The following is a 24,042-nucleotide window of genomic DNA, read 5'->3' on the forward strand; positions in this document are numbered from 1 at the left end:
CAGGATATGTGCTTGTTTGCTGCCAAGTCTGACCGCCTGCGTTTGACCCTTAGAAGCTACAGGGTGAAAGGAGAGAACTGACTCCCAAGAGTTGTCCTATGGTCCCGACGTGTTCAAGTCACCCGTCCCCTCAACACACCCAAATAAATACTTTAAAAATGAACAAAATTTTTATCAGTGAATGTAGCCTTTAAATTACTTTCTCCAGCGCTATGAGAGAAGCAGCATCTGAAATGTTCTCCTGACCCACCGGCCATAAAACATAAAGGCTTTTAGCAAGGACCTAGCTCTAATATCCTGACTCTGGCTGTTGAGATACCTGTGTTTTATCAAGTGGTTCTGTGCCCTGTTATACGTGAATTAAAAAGGGAGGTGAGAAAGTAGATTGTGCCCGCCATAGGGTGTGATTGCCACTCCTGCGTGACACAGAAGACTTGAACATTGAAAGTTAAGATGAGAACTCTGGGGACTGAGGGACATTGATTAGTCAGTGAGTGGAGCTAGAGACCAATAGTCTGGTCCAGATATTGATTCAGATGTGTTTGCTGAGGGGGCATGGAGCTACTGTGAATGGTTAGTGGATGGCATCTGTTAAGTGCTAAGGCAGACTACAGGGACATCTAATCATGACCCAGTCATCCCCTTGGAGGACCATAGAATCTGCAAAGGTCACTGTCATGTGGCACAGACGATTCTCCGTTTCAAGTAATCCACATCTGGGGAAAAGAACTAATTTTAAGTCACGATCATCCCCTTTTTATTCACTTATTCTCCTATTTTCCCTCTGTTTACCGCATTTATTACCATAACATGCATACAAACATGCATTGTTTTGGGGGTCAGGGGTAGGGAGAGCGCATGACTTAAGATACAGCTATGTATTAGCTTAGGTTGTCAGAGCTGATGACATGGGAAATCCAAGGCAAGGAAGGCTGATTGCTATATGGTCCTCTTAGAGGCAGGTCGAACAATCTGGCTGAGCACACAGTAGGATAGCCACCAAGTCTAAAGCGACTTCAGGTGTATTATTAACTCTGGCTGTGGTGCCCAGCAAAAGTTCCAGTCTCTTAGGATGTAAGAGACATTCTCATAATGGTGCATCGTCACTGCATGGACCTTCGTCTCCATAGCTTCAGGCAGATGCGTTGCTCCTGTAAGTAGTGTCACAGCTGGTGCTGCCCCTTCCCTTCTGGCGAGGATCCATCGTGCCCATCATAGGATGTTGAAGGACATTCCCAACGTCTAGGAGGTACCTTTATTACAGTGACAGGAAAAAAAATATGTGTGCAGAGACGGCCAGTTGTCCCCGGGAGCAATGTTGTCACCACCCGAGAACCATGGCACACAGGAATCTTCAGTGGAAGGGTACAGTGACAGCTTCTCTACAAATAGCTGAACGACTGGAGTCGTCAGGAATGGGGTGCTCTGCATCACTGACATGGCACCTTGGGTACAGTTTAGACACAGCTGGTCTGTAAGAAAAGGGGATGAGGGCCCAGCGTTCCTCCCACCATGCTTGCATCAGCTGGTCTAGCTAACTCCAATCAAAGAAGCACCAGGAAAGGAGGACAGAGTGCTCAGATCCCACGTTGACTAGTGGAGGGGTCTTGCTCCTGGGCTCTAACACTTCGTGGAGCTTTTGTAAACATAATTTCCTTATTGATTCTTTGGGAATTTTGCATCATGCACCCCAATTCTGCTCATCTCCCAGTCCCCCCTGTATCTGCCCCTCACCCTTGCAGTGTCCCCCTAAAAGAAACTTAAAAAAAAAAACCAAACAAACAAAGCCACTTCACTCCTCCACCTTTTCCACCTTTCCAACACCTCTTCATTCCTCTTAGTGTATTGGGGGCCTTGGTGTGTCACACGGTAGACCCCCTTTTCCAATCAGCCTTACTTGCTAATGTTCACTGCAATGAGTCACTGGTCTGGTTCAAGGCCTCTGGTTTCTGATACACCATAACCACTGGGCCCTCACTGAAACTCTTCTTTGATATCCCTCGGCCACCTGAGTCATGAAGATCCTTCAGTATAGTTCCACAGGACCAGTCCCTTCATGAGCTCCAGCAGGGCACAGATAGAGTAGACAGATGTCAGGGTGGGCCAACCCAAGGCCCTGGATGGAGGCCCAGGTGGCAGCTGAGCTGGTCAGTCCTGACCACTGGGGCCACCCCTCTTTTGTTGCAACTGAGGGCCATGTGGTTGCCCTGGGTCAGGTCAGCCACCTGAGCCCATGTTTGTGTCCAAGAGCCACACTGCAGCTGGAGCCATACAGATCTGAGTGGCCTGTGCTGCTACCCGGTGCCATGGTGATATGCAAGCCAGAGCTGCAGCTGAGGGCCATGTCTGGACCCGTGGCCCTACTGCAGTCAAGGTCTGTGTTGATGTCCTTGGCTCCTGTTACCATCCATGGCCATGTGGACCCCTGAGGTTTGGGCTGACGCTTATTACTTCTGTTTGAGGGAAAAGCTGAAGCTTTGACAGAAGAAGGTATTCCACATTGCTAGAGTTTCTCATAAAGCCCCCTCACTGTAATTGGATCAGTTACTGATTTAATAAAGGGTGTTGTCAGTGGTGGGACATGGGACTGATTTCTCACCTACCTAGGAAATCCTCACATGCCTTAAACTCTGAGTGTGGAAAGCACAGTAGCCCCCCAGCCACTGTGAGGCAGAAATGGGAGCTTTCTATTCTGTTGAGTCTCCTGTGAGCTCGCTCCATCATGTAGAGAGCAAAGGGGGGTTTAAATGTTCCTCAGAGTCAAGTCTCCTTGGAGATACTCAGTTTTGCTATTTCCCCAGACATACTTTTCAAGTATTCCTGTGCCTTGGTGTGTGGTCTCATAATGAGAGATGTCAAAGGGAAAATTACTACCTTTAATAAATAAAATGTAAACATGTAATTTTTCTATCACCAACTCTCTCATGATGCAGCACAGTCTGCTGGGAATTATGAAATATGTTTCTGGTTTATCATTCTAGATACGACAGAAAAATTGAAGGTCTTTCAAATTTGCATAGAAACATCATATTCATTATAACATTATAATAAACATCGTATTCATTATAACATTATAATAAACATTATATTCATTATAACATTATAATAAACATTATATTCATGTTTATTTGGCTGGTTGTTTTCTTGAGACAGAATCTCATGTAGTCCAGGATGGCCTCTCCCTCAGTAGTTACCCAAGGCTAGGCTTGAAGTCCTGATACTTCTGCCTCAGTTCCAAAGCACTGGGGTTCTAAGTGTGTGCTACCACACTCTGGTATTTGTTTATTTATTGTTTGTTTACCTGTCTTTCATTACATGAGTATTGAACCCACAACCTGTGTGCACAGGGTAAATGTGGCGTCACTAAACTGCAGCCTTGGCCTTTTCCTTGATTTTTATTGTGAGGCAGAGTGTCGTGAAGTTGCCAGAGTCACTTTGTCCCTGCTCTGCTGCTGTGCAGTGTGAGGTGGTCTTTGCCTCAGAGTCCTCGGCCACTTTGTCTTAGTGTCCTGGGACTCAGGCATGTAAGGGTGCCACCTTACCTGGATTATTTTCTGTCTATGTGTCTATCTATCATTTGTGTTTGTAACATCTGTCATCTATCTATATTCTATCAGCTGTCACTTACCTATCATCTGTCATCTCTCTATAGTCTATCTAATGCTCTTCGGTCTCATTCACCTATCTATCTGCCTGTCATTTGTTTATCATGTATCTGCCTATCATCCATCCATCTGTCTATCTATCACCTATCTATCATCTATCATATCTATCTGCCTATCTATCTATCTATCTATCTATCTATCTATCTATCTATCTATCTACTTACCTACCTGTTAACTCTGCTTATCTGCCATCCATCTGTCTGTCTTTCTATATACCTACCTAACTCCATCCATCCATCCATCTCTTTTCCATGACCCTTTCTGGCATCTTCAGGTATGTATAGGATGAACACTGAGCTTATTCACTCAGTTACCCTTCTTCATGCTCTTATAATTGTTCCCAGTAATCTTCCTTCTGCATTCAAAAATTATATGTTTTCTTCATGTGCAGAACCTATGGGGACAAGATAGCCTCCTTTGTTCACAGTCTCCTATTTTGTGAGCTTATCTACTCAAGTGGTCGCAGGGTTCTCTACAGGGAAGGTTTTTCAGGTGTCTTTTCTTGCCATTTTTGAGTTCCAGATTATTAAAGCTGTTATTTCTCTGGCTGTGGCTTAAACCCTAACAGTTTAGTTTAAATTTGGTGTGACTGGTCAAACATGAGGCCTTCTCACAAAGATACCTCCGCCTTGATAATGACACCTGGTGGGTGGAATAGAGTCACCATTCCAAGGACACTGACACCAGGACAAAACATCATAAGTGCTTCTTCCTCTCACCCAGCCCCTCCCCTGCCCAGCCCAGTCTATCCCCTCTGCCCCAGCCCCTCCCCTGCCTCAGCCTCCCCTGACTTCTGCCTGTACCTAGAGGCCCCCTTCCCTTGGTCACTTCATCTCCTTCCTGGGAGTCTTCCTCTGGAGGTCCAGGTCACTCCTGACCTCCTAACCTGACACCTCTCTTCTCTTTCTAGCCCCGCAGAGCTCTTGCCACTTGCTGAACAAAGCTAGAACTCTTTTGCCAGGTGCTCAGAGCCCTAGCTGTTCCTCTTTCCTTGGCAATCTGTTTCTCTCCCCCTCGGTTCTCATTTTGTTGACCTGTGTACCTTGTGCACACCATTCACGACTAATCTTGTGGCCTCTCATAAGTGCCGCTGCATGTTCTCGGGGACATGGGCATTGCTTGCAAACTAGGCCCATTCTCACTTATGCTCTCCTAAGGGAGCCTCTCTCCTCTGCAGCTTTTCCTCAGGGTGCCTGCCTGCTTCCTCCACACTTACAAGCATCTTACGGGCAGGGCTCAGGTCGGTTGCTCTGCTGTGTTGTGGCTAGCTCTCCTCTCCTCTCTGCCCTGGGTACCTAATTTGTTCCTGCTGAGTTTCCCGAAGGAGACCTTTGTCTTTGTGTCTTCAGCTTTTCAGCATGCCTGCATTTGGTAATCGATGCCTCTGTGTTTGTCAAGGGAAGGGAATTAATCAGCAACCTTAAAATGAAATGCTCCTGGCAAGCAGGGATAATACATTAGTATACATTAAGCATCCTCCATGCAAATGCGAGTTGCATTGCCTGTTCTGGCCCCTGCCAACTTCCTATACGAAGTTCACAGCTGGTGACTGTCTCTCCTCACCAAGAAGGGTTCAGATAAGGTGAGCCCATGTCCACAGTGTGACTGTGTTCAGGTACAACGGTCATTGTCTTCCCCGAAACATCACGTGCTCCCGTGTAGTTTTGTAAACACCTGGGGATACAACGTCCAGGTGATTTCCATTATGACAGAGACCAGGTGTGGATGAGGTAACCTTTCACACTGGTGTCTGAGTGCAAGCCATAATGCCACACGTTTATCTTAACAGGTATCTGAACCAAGACACGCAGGAGGATGTGTCCACAGCAGAGCGTTCGCTGAGCAAGGAGAGACTTGTAGTTCTGAAACACGCCCTGAATGTCATTGGCTTCAGCAGCCTGGTGAGTCTTCTCATGGGGGTGTCACACAGAAAACCAGCCTCCACCAGGTTATAGAGATTCACTCGCCCCAAACCCTGTCCTGAGCCTCAGTGTGGCCCATTGGTTGTTGCTGGCTTTGACAATGTTTCAGCAGGGAACGGGATTCTATCTGGCCTCCGGGCTTACTGTCCAGTAGGGATGGGGGATAAACAAACAGGGGGTAGGTACCAGACAGGCAGATACTAGACAACACACAGTAAAAAGACATTAATGTTATTTCCTTTTTTCTCCTTTTAAATTTAATTTTATGTGTATGGGTGTTTTGCTTGTATGCAGTGCCCATGGAGGACAGAGGAGGCACTGGGTCTCTTAGAACAGGAGTTACATAAGTTATGGGCAACCTTGTGGGTGCTGGGAATCGAACCCAGCTCCTCTGCAAGAGCAGTCAGTTCTCCTAACCACTGAGCCATCTCTCCAGCCTTGCCATTTTCAATAGAAATAGAAAAACCCTTTCACGTATGTACTTAGAGCCAACCACATAACTGTGTTGATTGACTCATGCGGAACCTGGCCAGTCTGGAGAAACCGTGTACTGTTAAATGGTCACCCTGCACACTAATGTAATCACTTTACTTAAATATCTTCTCTAGGAAACTAGAGGATGCATGGAAAGGTTTAGCCCACCTCTGGGCCACAGCCATTTCCAAGACAATGGGAAGGCCCTGTGGCCCATGCCAAACTGCCTGGGACTGCCAGCCCTATCTGGTCACTTCACACATGGCTAATGAGACTGAAGAAATTAATTTTTCATATCTTCAAATATAGATTTAAATTTAAATAACCATGTGGTTATAGGTCACTGCTCTGAACAGGGCTGATCCTGAGAATTAGACATGAATGGTTCAGCCCCACGAGGATGTTCATTTTTGTTTTCTGGATGTGTTATCTCCACCCTCAATATGGAAGTATTTTGGGTTGTGCCAAGTCCTCAGGAACAATCAACAAGAGGTCACTGGGGGCCCTGGTATGCCCACAGTTCTCAGTCCTACATACAGTCTGAAGTATAAGCTCCTTTGTTTTTGGAAGGCTTTATGTCACCCTTGCCCACAGTCTCTGCTAGCAGAGGCAGGAGGGGCAGGAGGAGGGGCAGGAGAGGCAAGAGGAGGGGCAGGAGGGGCAGGCGGAAGCATGCAGGAAAGTTGGCAAATGACTCACCCTCAATGGGTTCACTGAGGCACTTTGCTTGGCAGGAACCCCCGCCTTTCAGGGCCTGGGTTCTAGGACGGAGAGGTAGTCTGATGGTGTCCACATTTTGTTCTTTTCCTGGCCCCGCCCACTTGCATGCTCTGTGTTTGCACTGGCTTCCTGGCCCCGCCCACTTGCATGCTCTGTGTTTGCACTGGCTTCCTGGCCCCGCCCACTTGCATGCTCTGTGTTTGCACAGGCTTCCTGGCCCCGCCCACTTGCATGCTCTGTGTTTGCACAGGCTTCCTGGCCCCGCCCACTTGCATGCTCTGTGTTTTCACAGGCTTCCTGGCCCCGCCCACTTGCATGCTGTGTTTGCCAGGCTTCCTGGCCCCGCCCACTTGCATGCTGTGTTTGCACAGGCTTCCTGGCCCCGCCCACTTGCATGCTCTGTTTGCGCTGGCTTCCTGGCCCCGCCCACTTGCGTGCTCTGTGTTTGCACAGGCTTGGCCCCGCCCACTTGTGTGTTCTGTGTTTGTACAGGCTTCTGTGGTGTCTTTTTTCTTATTCCCCCTCTCCGACACGGAGTTTCTAGATCCCCTAGGGAGCAGGAGCACAGACGGGGCAGGAGACTTTTACCAAAATACCATTCCCTTGGAAACATAGCTTTGAAATTCCACACTTGATCCTCAAAAGCAGGGCAAACAAAATACACCTGCTGACTGGTATAGCTGACAGAAATGGGCATGATTTTAGCAAAAAGCCCGATGTCCTTCCCTTTATCCTAAGCCTTTAAAGTAACGCGAGGAATAAAAGTTATTCCACTTTGGAGTGATGGCCTCTGTCCATGACAAAGAACAGTATATCTGGGCAGGTGTGGCCTTTGGAGCAAAATCTGCAAGGGATGATGGTCCTTTGAGACTGATCCACCTCTGCATCCTGTCCCTCACAGCAGGCAAGCTCACTAGGCTTCGGAGGGCATGACTGCCCACTGCAGACAGAGGTAGGATCCCAGGGCTCCGGCTCCCATAGGGAGGTTTTCCTGATGCAAATCCACCACATTGTATTGTGGGTTGTAGTGAATTTCCATAGCTCTGCCTCCCTCACTGAGTGAGCAGCCCAGATCCTCCTTGCCTGTATGTCCAGAGGTGCCCAGCTTGCAGAGCACTGAAGGAAGATTTATGCATGTTACTAAAGAGGTGGACATGTGTTGTGCTATAGAAATGCTGTTCTATAACTCAAGGGAGAGCTGTCTGCCACAGCTGTGGAATGCTATACCTAGGCATTACTTGAGATGGGTGTCTCCAGGCTCTCGCTTTAAAGATGGGAAAACGACAGGAATTCCCAACTCCAGGTCTGACTCCTCCTTTGCACAGTTCCAGGCTCCCAGACCCTCCTTCCCGGCTTCCTGCACCTTCTGTGCAAGGAGAGCTTGGGACCGCAGGGTGTTTCCTGTCAGAGCTTGGACTGTAATCACTAATGTTTTGGAACGATGATTACCCAGAACCTGCTGATTCGTATCAGAGCAGCAGCACAGGTTTAAGGCAACGCACATTGTGTGGAGATTTGATTCTGAGCCCGCATCAGCCGTTTGGTGGAGCCTTGTGGGTCTGAGGAGTGGAGAGCACATGGTGCTCCTCTTGTGCTTCCAGAGAAGTCCCCTTCTCTGAGCAATTCTGTCTGTTCTCGGTCAACACCTAGGAGGTGGAGAACCTGTTTGTTATCCTAGCGGCCATATTGCACCTGGGAGACATCCAGTTCACGGCGCTGACGGAAGCTGACTCTGCCTTTGTCTCTGACCTCCGGCTTCTGGAACAAGGTCAGTGGAGCACCACCTTGCCGGGGACATCGCTGCTTGCAGTTTCACAGAACTGCCGGTAGATGGAGACACAGTACAAAAAGCCAGCTGAAGTCATGGGGGAGGGGAGAACCTCTTTCTTTCTCTAAAGGGCTCAGGGGGTAACGGATAACTGCGCTTTCACGTTCTCATTCTGCAGACCACCCTGACAGCATAGGGGTGTCCGTTCATGTGATATTATCTAAATAGTCTTTGCCCCCACCACTCTCCCCACAGTATTTAGAGACCAGACCATGAGCCAAACATTATAAACACAATTACTTCCCTTTAAATGCCTTGCTCAAGATCTCTCTCTCTCTTCTGTGACATTGCCTTTCTAGCCAGGCCTACTTTTTGAAAATACCCTTAAATTACAAGTTTTCAATCAACAGCCTATTTCACCTGTTTCAAAGATATTTAATAAGAAATTTGGAAAAAAACAATCCAGCACTATGAGGGTAATGAAGGCAAAAAAAATATGTCATGACTGAATCCAGAGAGACATGAGCTCCCTTTAATGTCTGGAGTACTAAGGAGTTCTCTAGATAAGTTTAACCCGGAGAGTAGAAGTTGATTTCCCCCTTTTGAAAGTGTCTACATGAAGCATGTCTATAAAGTGCAGTGTTCCTGGTGTCAAAATGCACAGTGATTTCGTATTTACAGCCTGTTTTGATTTCAGTGGCTGGCATGTTGCAAGTATCGACAGATGAGCTGGCATCCGCCTTAACGACTGATATTCAGTATTTTAAAGGTACGTCTTTGTGCAGTCTGACTTTTACCTTTATACGGTTCCTGGGCTTCTTTCAAGTAGGGAAATTAAATAAACCATGCCTGTCTCCACATGGGGAAACTGTGTGGATCAAGTGCCGAAAGAGAGCGTAACGAGCCTGGTTGGTCCCCCTTTACTGTACGGGAATACTGCCATGCTCCTGGGAGATCATTCTGATTAACTAGCTCTCTTCCTAATCAACCTGTCAGTTCAGAAAAACAAAGCCATCAATCTAAGAGGATTTATTCTCGTAAAACACGGACCTTTTGTGGGGGTGGGGCAGGCTTCTCTCTGCCTTTCCTGCCCATAATGGGAGCTGTCATTTATTGGGTGTTTATGAGTGGATGGCACAGTGCCAGGTATTCCAAATGTTGTCATTCTTGATCTCACAAATAGTCACGAGGTGGGCATAACTGTCTCTCTCCTCAGAGAGGAAAGCACTCAGATTAAAAGGGGTTAATGCCAAGCCAGCAGCTAGAGGCTGTCTCCCTTACAGGTCGGCTTCAAAGCCTCTCTGTCCACGCACACTCCCTGGTGTAGTGCATGGCCCTGCTCAGTGCACAAGCAGACCGGTTCTCCTAGGCGCGTTTCAGTTATCTACTGCACACTCGGGACTGATGCCCTTCTCCAACCTTCCTCTTCAACCTTCCTCTTCACAGCTGTGAGGGCTTGCTCCCCCCGCGCCCCCCCTATTCTATACCGAACTCACCTGCTATCCGGGGGCGGGGGGGGTCTCACTTGTAGGTATCTTGTCACTTGGCTAATGAGTTCTTCCTCTTAGAATCCCGCTCCACACTACTCAGTGAGTTTTCTCACGATCCACTCAGCCGCTCACCAGGTAATGCTGTCTCCTCTCCCCCCTCTTCCTTCTCTACTGAGTAGATCAGATCCCCGTGACCCCATAAGTAGACCCCATTCTCACTGCCCTCTTGCTTTCTTGACCTGGATCACGATAGCAAACTCTGTTGATGTTTTCATCTGGACTTTGCTCATTTTCCCTCATCCCGTAGGAACAACGAAACGGAATGCAAGTGTGCTTTCAGCTGTGGTCAACTGTCTTTCAAAGATGCCCATTTCCTGAACCCCGCCCCGTAGGCCGGACTTCCAGGCCCCTTTTCATGGTCGCTCCTAACCATGTCTCCATCCACACCTCTGCACCCAGCCACATTAAGCACCGTGATGCTCTCCAGATGCAGGGCCCTGTGCCGTGTGTTTCTGAAGACGTGTTAAACTCACTTGTCACTTATCACGTGACCATCTGGTTTCCTCTGCTCACTCCACCCTCCCCTACCACATTGGTCACTCTGCAGAACTCCTCAACTGTGTTAGCCTGGGAAACATGGAGGTGGCATCTCTTAGGTTGCGCTTGTTTCTCTGCCTCAGTGTACTGTTCCACACCCATGGCCTTGACCTTGCTCTCTCAAGGCTGTGCAGTTCTATCTTGTCTCAGTGGCTGCTCCTCTCTCTTTCAAACTGGAGGGACACATCTGTCCTTGTCATCTGCTCAGCCTGAGACTCAAGGATGCACTGTGCTGGCCAAGGCCCCAGGTGAGAATTCTAACCCCCATTTCCTTGCTATCTGTAACAGCTCTGCCTGTGCCGCAGGTCACCCTAACTCTCTTCCCTGGGTCCCTTCACTGGCCTTCTCTCTCATGATTTCCATCTCTCCTTTGGAGAATGACAGATACTTCCTCCTGAAGGCCCGTCTCGTCCCCTAGCTCCACAAGCACATTGTGATTGATTTTACCATTACTTTCCAGACAGGCAAGTGTTCAAGTGCCCCAGGCTAGTTCAATGCCCAGCCAGGGAGCTGTTATCAGAAAACTCACTCACAGGACCCCAAGTTAGCTCTCTATCTGTGAGGAAATGGCTCAGCTGTGGAGAGGTGTAACAGCGTGGTGGGAAGTTCTAGTCAGCCAAGACACCTGACACTCATCGGATGGCATCATGTGTGATAACTGACAGGCGCTTTCAGGGTCATTTTTAACATTGTCGGATGTGTGTGGATGCCACAGAGAATGAACGGGACGCACGGTTGTGTTGGCGGCTAATATGAGGGGACCGCTTGTCCTTATACCTCCTCTCCTTCTGCTCTTCCAGGAGACATGATAATACGTCGGCACACCACACAGATGGCTGCGTTCTACCGTGACCTCTTGGCCAAATCACTGTACAGTCGTTTGTTTGGTTTTCTGATAAACACCGTGAACTGTTGCCTCCAGAACCAAGATGAATACAGAAGGTAGGAGGTGTGGATGCTCGTGTCGGTGTCACTGTGTCACACAACTCAGGAGCTGTGGCCCCACTGACCCCAGTGTTACCTAGTCAGTCATACACAGGGGCTGTGGATGTTGACGCCTGGGCTATTCGGCTATACCTAACTCAGGCCTTACCTCAGAGAGATGCTTCCTATTACAGCACAGCCCAGGGGCAGACTTCATTTTAGCAAGCTAGTTTCACTGGAAGGGTATTAGTGATTATGCTTCAGAAATATAAGCCCCCACCCCACCTCCCCACCCACCAGCACTGGTGGATGAATCAAACTGTCTCTCATGCATAGATATGCAAATGTGTTCTCTCTAGAATGAAGGTATAGATGTGGCCTTTTGTGCACTGAGAAGAATGGAAGTTTTATGAATCTAGGAACAAGATGTCTAAGAATATCTAAAGCTCAGGAGTTGGTTGAGAGCCCACGTGTGTCTCTTTCAGAAACAGTATGATGATGTGTCTCATTCTGCCTTGAGATTCCTTACTTACTCCATGGATTATTTGACAAAGGGTCTCTGTGCCAATCCTCTTGGTTCATACCCCTAATCATCTCTAAGCAGTAGAGATTTTCAGGGCTATTTGATCATCTAAAAATTATAGATTTCCATGGCATTTTGTCAATGAAAAACTCTGTTATTATTCTTGTCACTGGTAATGACCTTGAGCAGACATCTGAAAGTGAAATTGAACTCAGAAGTCTTCACAGGCAGGCTTGTCTTTGAATGAAACCTTCTGAGAAATACTTTCTGTTGTCTTAGAGTTCTTTACCAAATTCTGAATTAAGCCATTTTTTGGAAAATATTAAAATTAACATCAACTAATGGGAAAGTTGTGAGTATAGACATTTCAGGTTTTGATCAAAGGGGTATTAGAATCCCTCAAATGTACCTGTGCAGAGTCTCGGTGCTCAGCACTACATGTGTTCAAAGCTGCTCTAAGAGCTTAGGGCAGCTCAAGTGTTTTAGCAGAAACACCTGGCTCTTTCTCTGGCGTGATGAGGGCTCCAGCCTGACCCTTCAGTGCCGTGGGGTTCCAGCTCTTGCTTCACCGTCTGGTTATTAGTTGGTTTGTGGTCCTCTGCCTTCCTGGCCCTTCCCTTCCCAGTGATGCAATTCCTAAGAGGGAGCTTGAGAAAGGAAGGGTTTGCTCTTGGTTTGGGTTTGGAAGAGATACACTCCAGCATGGAAGGGAAGGCGGGGGTGGGAGCAGCTTGGCCAAAGGCACCTTGCTCACCAGTCAGTGGGCCAGGAAGCAGAGAAAGGGGAGATTCGGAACCCCCCGCCCCTGGGATGGTACCGTCCACATCCAGGGAGAGTCTCCTCTCAGCTCAGTCTCACAGACACACACATCCAAAGGTGTACCTCACTAATGCCCCCCCCCCCCCCCGGTGCGGTTCTTGATCAAGTTGACAATAGAAATGAGATGTCACAGCCCATAAATGTGATGATATTCACAGCTGGCACCCATGTGCTAAGTTTACCAAAGTAACCTTGTAGAAAGATATTAGCATCCTTGCTCACATGGATGATGATCAATTAATGTTTAATTAATGCATAAACCTGGGGGCGCAGAAACTTCTAGAAAATTTCCACTTGACATTTGAGTCCTGCAGAGTCTTAAATTTATACGACTGGAAACAGATATGTTAAAGAGAGGAGATGTGGCCTCCTTTACCGTGGATACTCTGGTGTGTCGGAGTGGAAAGGGGGGGGGCAGCCTTGGCTTCTGCTGTTCTTTGTAAGCAACTACATGAAGAAAGTATTCATGGAGAATGAGAAGTGAATCACAAATTATAGTTACACACTCCGCCTCTAAGAGATGGTACCTCCTTGAAATCATTAACTTTTTTTTTTTTTAAGAATCACCCAGAATTGGGTTTAAATCCTGAGCAAAACAAGGGAAAGTTTTGTCTGCAGCGTTTCTAATTCTCAGGAATTCCCAGGCACTTCATATTCTAAAGATCGACTTTTTGAATGAGAAAGGTCACCTAGGTTTGCATAACCTCACAACAGGCTTGTGGTATGCACCAGTCCCCATTTGTTTGAAAGTATTACAATTGTGTGGAAGATGATGAATTTAAAACTCTGATATCCTGGTGGTTAAAGGTGGAAAGCCCACCTAAACACTGGGGTGGGAACATTTCCACACTGTATTTTATTGTGAAAATTCCAAGAGAGTGGATGCTGGCCAGTGGATGTGTACAGCATTAACTTTAAGATACTATGGGCAGAGCCAAGCAAATCAAAGCAAACCAATGCATTTTCTTGGAATGATCACCTCATTTCCTGAAGTAAAATGGGTGTATTATTGTAGTTGGTCTTTTCTTTGGGTCACCAACCAGCTCCCAAATAAAGACATCTTTACATGATTAAACAAATGCAACACATCTTTACATAGTTAAACAAATATCCCACAACATTATGAAGAAACAATTGTACTTTCTCTTTCTGAATTCCATGAAGACTTCTTCCTATGAGGAAATCTTGTGGTGTCAGGCAGGGGACGTCTGATGACTAGTTAATTGAGATGAACACACACTGTCTCTGTGTTTGCCTGGAAGATTAATGTGAGATTTTCCTGGGCTCCTGTCTGCTGTGACCTTGACATCTGTGCGGCTCTCTCTGTATGCTTTAGACCACAGTAGAAGCCAGTCAGAATTGAAGCAGAGTGGAACCGTTTATTAGGCTTGATTCAGAGTGACCCACTGCAAGGAGGTAGAAAGAGCTAATGCTAATAACAATAGCAACAAGAACACCGGAACCTCTGTAGCAACCATCCTTCATATTTCTTTTAAACGTTATCATCCTCAAAGTATATGTAAACTAGTGCCTTTGGGGTAAAATCCTGTGTAATAGCTAAAAACTAAAATGTTAGAGGAGTGGTAAATGAGACGGTGGGATGGGGCCCTCCCTCACAGTCCTTCCAAAGCCTTTCTCATAGGAAAATACATTTTAAAACCACAGTTTTCCGATGTTAATCCTTTCTAGGGATGTTGCTCTTTCTCAGCTATGAGAGGAGTAGATGACAACATCACTATTAAAAACTGACGTAATCAGTGAGGGGCGGTGGTGGTGCACGCCTTTAATCCCAGCACTGGGGAGGCAGAGCCAGGCGGATGTCTGAGTTTGAGGCCAGCCCAGACTACAGAATGAGTTCCAGTTCTCCACACAGAGAAACCCTGTCTTGAAAAACAAAAACGAAAACAAAAAACAAACAACCACTGCCCCCCCCCAAAAAAAATTCAGCAACAGTAGTAAAATAGGAAAATTATAATAGTATAATAATAAAATTGTGTTAATATGTTTTAAAACACGAAATTAACCTACAGCAATGCATGCGTAGTCTGCCTCCCAGGCTGCCTCTTGCTCTCCAGGCCTGCTGAGAGTCAGAGCTTCTGTTAGCCTCACCTCCAGCTGATGCAGATGACATAGGCCTGTAGCTCCTATTTAGAGGGATTTTGACCTTTATCTTTCTGTGTCAAAAGCATGGAGCCAAGTCTGGAGGCGTAGAAAAGACCCTTGCAATTCATTTGTGTCTTAGTTACTTTTCTATTGCTGTGAAGAGACACTGTGACCAGGACGACTTATAAAAGAAAGAGCTTTTCCTGACTTACATTTCCAGAGGGTTGATCCATGACCATCATGGTGGGCAGCAGGTAGGCAAGCATAGAGCAGGAGCTGAGAGCTCACATTTTGAGACATAATCGGAGGCAGAGAGAGCTAACTGGGAATGGCATGGGCATTTCAAACCTCAAAGCCCATTCCGCCATCTCCCCACCCCCATGATACCTCTGCCAACAAGGCCATTACCTGTTGATCAAATTGCTAAATTGGTCTTTTAATAAAAAACCCGGAGCCAGATATTGGGGCAAATGCTGAAAGATCAGAGAGACAAAGGAACAAGCCACTGCCACATCTCACCTCACCAACTCCACAAATCCTCTGACTGAAAGCCTCCGAGTCCTCAGCTTAAAGCTCTTCAGCTGAAAAAGCCTTCAATGCCTGTCTCCTCACCCTTATATACCTTTCTTCACCCAGCCATCACTTCCTTCCCAGTGCTGGGATTAATGGTGTGTGTGTGCTTCCCAAATACTGGGATTTAAAGGTGTGAGATCTCAAGTGCTGGGATTAAAGGTGTGTGCCACCACTGCCTGGCTCTGTTTCTCTCCTAGACTGAATCAATCTCATGTAGTCCAGGATGGCTTTGAACTCACAGAGATCTAGATGGATCTGCCTCCCAAGTGCTAGGATTAAAGTTATGTGCCACCACTGTCTGGCCTCTATGTTTAATCTAGTGGCTTGTTCTGTCCTCTGATCTTCAAGCAAATTTTATTAGGGTCCAAAATATATTACCACACACACCTCCTAATCCTTCCCAAATAGCTTGACCAACTGGACACCAACAACTAGAGATGATGTATCCAAACATAGGAGACTATGGGCCTTCATATGATCTTATGACGGCAGTTCCTGAACTGAGGCTCCCTCCTCCTAGATGACTCTAGCCTGTGTCAAGGTGACATAAAACCAGCCAGCACAGGACCTGAGCGGAGGAGATGGTCGATATCAGTGGTGTATGATCCGCAGAGAGAAGAGCACAGGAGCTCCCATGTCCCTGGGAATGCTGAGGAATGGGGACAGAGAGGAGGGCCTCAGCTTGCTATATTAACAACAAGGGCTTTCTTCAGGAGGCAGGAGGTCACAGCCTCACCTTATCATTTGTTCCATGTGCTGAGGCTGATGGGTGGATAGAAAAGAAGGCAACTTATGAGAGAAATCATTTAACCAGGGCCTTGCTTATAGTTTGAGGTGAGTCTGTAATCACCATGGTGAGGGAAAATGATAAGTTTGGTGGTATGAATTGAGAGTACATATCAGATCCCCAAGTCATAGGCAGAGAGAGAGAGAGAGAGAGAGAGAGAGAGAGAGAGAGAGAGAGAGAGAGAGAGAGAATGTCTAGCATGGGTTTTTGAAACCCCAAACCCACCTCCAACACACCTCCTCTAACGAGGCCACACCTCCTCTAACGAGGCCACACCTCCTCTAACGAGGCCACACCTACTCCAACAAGGTCACAGGTCCTAATCCTTCCCAGACAGTTCCACTAACTGGGAGCCGAGCATTCAAATGTGGGCCGATGGGCCACTGCCACTCAAGCCACCACACATGTGATGAGTGACAGTCACTTGCCTTCCTCTCCCACTCTCGTTTGACCTATATTTTATATTTTGTAATCGTTATGTCCCAGGAAAGGACACACTGTCTATCCTTATGTAAGAAATACAAAAACAGGAAACAGTGTGAAATTTAGAGCCGACTTGTGCATAAAGATCTGATGGAAATGTTACTTTACATACGAACTCTGACTTTCCCCTTGCAGTACTTTACTCAAATGACAATGAAGATTTAAACTGTCAGAGTTGCAGGTTATAAAGTTAGCCCAGGAAAACAGAAGGCAGAGGAAAGACTATAGGATGTGTACAGTGAAAATCCAGAGATCAGCACATAATTAAGCACTGGGGTTTAAAAAAGACAAGTTTGCGCATTCTTTGTTAATCCTGTCGAAAGCACCTAATTCTCAATAAATGGATTCATGCTATTAATTTTTAAATGCCTCAAAAAAAATAATCAAATGCCCACTGTGCACTTGTTAGAAAAATGAAGGTAGTCTCACTCAGGATTTCTTTTTCCATTTAATAAGTAATATCCTTTGTTATCATATGTCTTTTATTCTTTGTTAGAAAAGACTGAATAATCAAGATGAGTACAACGTTCCATGGCAGGCAGCCCGTTTACCTGCAGCCGAGAGTTAGCATGAGTAACGCTTGACGTTCCATTTTTAATAGGACAGAAGGAACAGACACTTAGAGCTAAAAGCAGAGGTCCCTTTTGTTTGCTAGCGTGGACCTGGCTCAGCCCTTCCCCGGATATTCCTTTGGCTCCCCAGACATCTTCTTTTTCACAACAGCTACATAAGAACAGGACGTGATCAGAAGCACAGGAGCCCAAGCCTGAGGTGTATTTTCTGCACTCCGTTTTTAAACTCCATGTTGGTTTTGAGATTTAACCACATCAACCCATCAGGAAAGAATTGCTTTTACTTGCTGAATTAATTCCTGTGGATACAGAAACTTCGCATGCAGATGGCTAAATCTCTTTCCACATTTTTCTCCGTGGCCAGCAGGGCTGCATGCTTGCGCACAGCTTCTGACACACTCAGGCTTCCCCTGGGCCGGGCCTTAGTGGCAGGATTGCAGTCAGAGCATGAGTCTGCATTTCTCTGACCGAGCAGCGACTCTTCCAGCAAGGCGGCCTTGCAGCGTGGCCTGGCGACATGTCACAGGTGTACGGCATATTTTAGTCCTACTTCAGGTCCTTATCATAGTCTTCTCTTATTGCAAGGAGGCTATTTTACATTTCCTCCTTAAAAACTCTGAGATTTTCAACAAATCATAAATATTGCTTCACATATGAGGGATTGAAATGATTTCATAGTCGACTTGGGTATTCAAGGAACTCTGCTCTATTAGCATCCATGCTCAGTCCCCTCCCGGTTTTAATGTAATTGAAATTATATCAATAATATATTGTAATGACTTGGTTTGTGTTAATAGATTCCAGTCTTCTCCCTGGGTGTGGTGATCTTTATTCTTTTCCACACATTCTGTATTCATTCTGATTTTCATGAAGGTGTCTTTGAGGACATGGCCCAGAAACACATCCACAGATGGCATGGGGAGCTTGTCCCTCTTCGGCCTCTGCTTCCACCTTGCAGCATTTATCTGGAGTTCGCTCACTCCATCAGCAGCGCCTGCAGCTTTCCCGTTGGCCCAGAATGTCCTTCCCTGCTTTTCTTTTCTGGACGTTTCACAAGGTGTTACTGCCATGGACGCTGTTCTGTTCTGTTTCGGTTTATTGAAATACTGAATGGAGAGTTTCCCAGGTTTATCTTCTGTTTAGGAATCTTAAATTTTGTGCAGATTTTTCTTATTGGTTCTGATAAAATTTCTGATGGAATAGCTTGGTGTCTTCTAAGAAATAATCAAGAGGGTGTCTCTTCCCTCTGTGCCTGTTGTTTCTCTGACGGTTTTATTAAATTGACCAGCACTGCCAGACACAGTGGGAATGTGTGATGATGCATCTTGTCTTGTTTCCAAAATGATGGCAGTGGTGCTAAGATGCGCCCTTCCTCAATGTGTTTACTAAAATCCTGGTAGTTCATCTTTTCTGAAGAGCTGTTATATTTCTTCTAAACATTTAAAAAAAATTCTACATTTTTAACATGGAATAATGACAGCCATCTCATTTCTTGCCTTGATATGTATTTTAAATTAATTTTTAAATTTTTAATTATTTTTTAATGAGAACTTCATTTGTTTTATTTTTTATTTTTATTTTTTTATTGTTTAAGACAGGGTCACAGAGCCCTAGCTGGTCTAAAACTGGCTAAGTGAATCAGACTGGCCTCAAACTCACAGAGATCTACCGGCCTCTGCCTCCAAGTGCCAGGAATAAGGCATGTGCAACTACCCCCAGCTGTTTTTATTTGAGACTGTCATATATGAGTTCCAAATTTGTCAATTCCACCTCCCCCCCCACAACTCCTCCCATTTAATTAATTAATTAATCTTTAATTACTATTGTTACACACACATACACACACACACACACATACACACACACAGGCATGCACATACACATATAACTCACTAAGTCCATTTTTACTTTTAAAAATATTTTGAGCTACTTACATTTTTTTTATTTTTTATTAATTGTTTGCCTACACGTATGTAAGTGCCTTGTAGCCACAGAAGTCAGAGGCACCATCAGAGCCCATGGCACTGTGGTTACAGACGGTTGTGAGCCCAGTTAGGTGCTGGGAACCAAAGCTGGTTCTCTACAAGAGCAGCCGTCGCCTGGAACCCCTGGGCCATCTCTTGAGCCCCCATTTTATTTTTACACTGACTCATTCGCCCTGTAAGGTCGCCAGCCCTGTTTGGTTTAGCTTGTTTTTGTTTTCGTGATAGAGAGAAGGTTCTAGTTCTTTCTCCCCATAGAACCCTTGACTGTCAAATTCACACTAATGAGTACAAGGGGCACTCACTCTGTGTTCCTCTCCTCTCTGCCATGTTCCTAATGGCATCCAACAGTCGGGGAGCAGATGACTGTGACCATGCAATTTTGTTTCTTTTTGAGTCACATATGCTTCCTATAAAACCGCCCACTTCAAGGCCCCCCGTCCACCGCAGGTGTGTTTTTAGGGTCTCTCAGTTAATTTATAACTGTAGTGGTGATTTTCTGTGCCTCTCCTGGTTTGTGCTCACCTATGGTCTGGCTCAACACCAGCCTGTAAGAACTGTTTCTAAAAGAACGTTTTGTGTGTTTGATTGTCAAGTCTCACGCAATGTTGTTTTAACTATTTTGTGGTTTATTGTGGTCTTATTTCTACTCTTTTTGAGAACTGCTCTTTTGTTTTCTGAGCTTACAAGTTGAATGTTTGTTTGGTGTGTTTCAATGATTTTCTTTGCTCTGGGCCTGTGAACGACCGTCCAAGGGCCTCTGAACTCGTCCCTTGAGGTTTCTCCATGTTTTAGGTTTTCAGAGACGTCCTACAAGCACTTCATCAGTGAAGGCAACCCGAGGCCCCATGTTTCCCCTCACTCAAATTGAGAAATTTCTTTCCATTAAATAAAGAGATTTCTTTGATTTTTATGAATACAGTACAAGTGATTTCTATTTCTGGGTAGACTTGTTTAAATCATTCTGCTGATTACCATGACAACGCAAACTCAGTAATTTAGCAAATATCTGAAGCAAAACCTGCTCTCTAAACAAGCGTCCCGCTCCAACCCCCCTACACATACACACACACACACACACACACACACACACACACACACATACACACACACACATACACACACACACATACACACACATACACACACACATACACACACATACACACACACACACATACACACACATACACACACACACATACACACACATACATACACACACACATACACACACATACACATACACACACATACATACACACACACATACACACACATACACACACACACACACACACACACACACACACTGACATGCACAGTGATGGCACAGGATGCCAGTCATCCTCCTCTATAACTGCATCTTCTTGTCATGATCCCCTGTGTGCATTTCTGTTTCCAAATAGGAAGGTCTAGAAGAGTACGAAGGTTTTACTGTAGCCCCAGGTATAGTCTAGCATCTAAACGAGATCTAAAGGACCACATGACAAGTAAGGGTTAGAATGTACTGTTCATATTATGGAAGTTGCCAGACACCTTGGACAAAATCATGGTTGAATTTAAACATCAACCCTAACATTTGTGAATTGTTTTCAAGAACGGCACCGTGCTTGTATAATTAAGGAGGCCTGTCTGTTTCAGTCCTGACTGTAGCACAAGCCAGATATGGGATAAATAGATCAGTAAAGGAGCCAGCCACTAGAGAGACTTCTTACCTCTATCAAATCCTCAGCCTGAAAGGGACCTCAGCTCCTGGCTCCTCCCGCCTTATATTCCTCTCTCTGCCATCTCCCTAATGCTGGGATTAAAGTGTGATCCTCCCAAGTGCTGGGATCAAAGATGTGTGCCACCACTGCCTGTCTCTGTTTCTGTTTTAGACTGGATCAATCTTGTGTAGCCTGGGTGGCCTTGAACTCCTGATCTTCCTGCTTTCTTCTCCCAAGTGCTGGGATTTAAGTTGTGTGCCACCACTGCCTGGCCTCTATGGCTAAGTAGTGGTTTAGCTCCACACTCTGATCTTCAGGCAAGCTTATTTGTTAGATCACAAACAAAATATCACCACACCTGACTCCATGTTTTCAGGAGAGTCAGCTGGTCTCTAGAAATGTGATTGTTTTAGCATCAAATAAATGTCAGAGGTTTCTTCTTTTGATGACTCTTGCATTCTTTGAAAATAGTATCTGAAGGCCAAATGGTTTCATGAAACTCTCCAAGTAATTAAATGACTTTAGGGCCGATAAACTTCCAGCATCCTACTTCCTGACTCTTTCTGAGCCAGGAATATGGAAGCCAGCACATGTCTTTTTTATGCAAAGGACCAAACTCAGGGCAGTGCCTGCCTTCTTTGTCCTCTGAGTGCCTGTGACCTGCCCTACTCAGTGAAGTTAACAGAATCAGTTCCGTAACTCCCTATGCCTATCAATGGGCATATTGGAAGTTACCTCAGAATAAGTAGTACCCCAGAAAGAGAAGAATGGGGAACAGAAAGTCTTTGTCCTGGCTCTTGGAGATCCTGTCTCTGAACTAAAAGCCACCTAGGGTGGCACACAGCAGCCCCGGGGAAGTGGAGGCAGGATTGTGAGTTTGTACACATGCTACACCCCAGTTTCAGAAAGTCCATGCAGGCTATGTCAGTAACCATAGTTAAACACCATTGCTTTGTAAATGTCTCCTGACTGAGGGGGCTGCGTGCAGTAAAGCAAAGCCTGCTGGAGTTGGTCTGTTTTCTCTCTGCACACACTGCCTCCCTGCAAACACATCCATCCACGCTGGCTTCTTCAGGTGTGCAGCTGGGGTTCACGGGGAAGGCACACTGACTGTGATTATCATATACTGAACACGATGCACTAGGCTAGGCACCGAGGACTGCCATTCCGTGCACTGACACAGGGCATCGGATCGGCGTTTTTCTGTTTTACATAAAGAAACTCAGAGAGTTTGTGAAAATAGTGGGATTCACAGCAACAGAGGCAAAGGTTTGGGGTGTGAACCTGACAGGCCTTGTTCCAAACCCTGCAGTTTTCTAATATGCTTCCTCTAATGAAGGAGTAGGGGGACTGAAGAGAGGACTCAGACTCGTGAGCACTGACTGCTCTTCCAACAAGATGCAGGTTTGATTCCTGTCACCTATGTGGTGGCTCACAACCATCTGGAACTCTAGTTCCAGGGAATCCAATGCCCTCTTCTGGCCCCTGTTGGCACAGGGTGCACATATAGAGCACAAAAGACAATTTTTAAAATACAGCGACTGGGCTTGGGGAGTGAGCGTTTTGTTTTACAGCTAGGAGGGTGTAGAGTCAATTCTTTTCATGTAAGTTATTTCCTCGCTCTCAGTGAAATCAGGATTACAGGAAAGCATTTCCGAATGTGAGCCTTGCCCAAGGGCAAGGCTGTCCTCTGATTCTCCGCATCTGGCTCTGCTCAACTGGGTGATGCTGCGAACACTTTCGGCTGAACTGGAGGATGAACTGACAAGTGACAAGCAGCCTGGCTGGAAGCCACGGTCAAGAGAGGCACCTGCTGCATTGCAGTGGCTGGTCTCTCGCCTGTCCTTCCTGCATGGCTTCTCAGTGTGACTTGGGTGTTCCCTCGGCGCTTTCATCCATCACCTGACAGAGGCCCACTGTCTGAAACCTCCAGGTGATGCAGACTTCTGTTTCCCAATACTTGCATTAAACGGTAGAGATACCCAGAAGCTTTCTTTAAAAGCACACGGTAAGAGCCGAGCCTCGGGGTGCGAGCAGGAAAATGCTGATCAAAGGTGCAAAGTGGTGAGCATGGAGCATGCAGCGGAGCGGAGAGCTAAGTGAGCTGATGGGGACTGTTCTTACCTCTCAGAGGAAAACTCAGGCTCTGCCCTGTCACTAGAGACAAATACATTTGTAAACCTACAGCCACACTATGCAGTATACATATATGTGCTAGCATTTATTTTTCAAAATGTAGTAAAAGGCAAAAGGAGGAGTTGAGTGAGAATGAGTTCTCAGAAGGGACAAAAAAAAGCTGTCAGAAAAGGATAATAGTAAGACAAAGTAACAATACCTGGACAGTCTGACTGAAGCCTGTGTGTTGGGAAAACATGTAGATTTCATGGTTTGTGTGTGGAGATGCACCTAAGGATGGGGCTGTTGATTTGTGTGCATAGTGTTTAATCTGCAGCTGGCTCTTCATTCCTTAAGAATTAACAAGGAGAGGACCTGCATTCCTCTTCTGAGTTACCACTTCATAGATTTTTGGCCCACCTTTTTGATTTCATGACCCATGAGTTTATGTGTTTGGCTACACTAAGTTTGAAAAACCCACACAGCACCCAGGACTCAGGTGAAGTTGAAAGGACACCATGGATCACTTTCTTCCAGATTTATCAAACCCCACTTTTCCAATGTGATTCTCCCTGTGACTGCCAGAAATTCCGAATTTTTTTTGGAAAATATATCCTAAGTCAAAAGACAAAATGAGAACAACAAGGTAAGCCTAGATTACGGAACAGGTTTGAAGTACAGAACAACATACCTCCCAAGGATACAGCGTGACTGCATGGAAGGATGCACAGCCAATCACTTCCACGTTCTCCTCACTGCCGCAGCGCTCCAACTGCTCATCTGAGCCCCTGGGGGAATGATGGCACGAGGTCAGTG

General features: G+C 46.1%; 1 protein-coding gene across 1 annotated transcript in view; it reads left to right on the top strand.

The window, feature by feature from the left end:
• The window catches only part of Myo16 (myosin XVI), a 363,210-nt gene that overhangs the window by 163,595 nt on the left and 175,573 nt on the right, over positions 1-24,042 (top strand). The window contains exons 16-19 of the mRNA XM_059244646.1: positions 5,455-5,566; positions 8,432-8,549; positions 9,247-9,318; positions 11,437-11,578. Coding sequence (XP_059100629.1) covers positions 5,455-5,566; positions 8,432-8,549; positions 9,247-9,318; positions 11,437-11,578 — 444 coding nt within the window. The remainder of the gene's footprint in view (positions 1-5,454; positions 5,567-8,431; positions 8,550-9,246; positions 9,319-11,436; positions 11,579-24,042) is intronic.

Source organism: Peromyscus eremicus, chromosome 17, assembly GCF_949786415.1.
Source record: "Peromyscus eremicus chromosome 17, PerEre_H2_v1, whole genome shotgun sequence".
NCBI lineage: Eukaryota > Metazoa > Chordata > Mammalia > Rodentia > Cricetidae > Peromyscus > Peromyscus eremicus.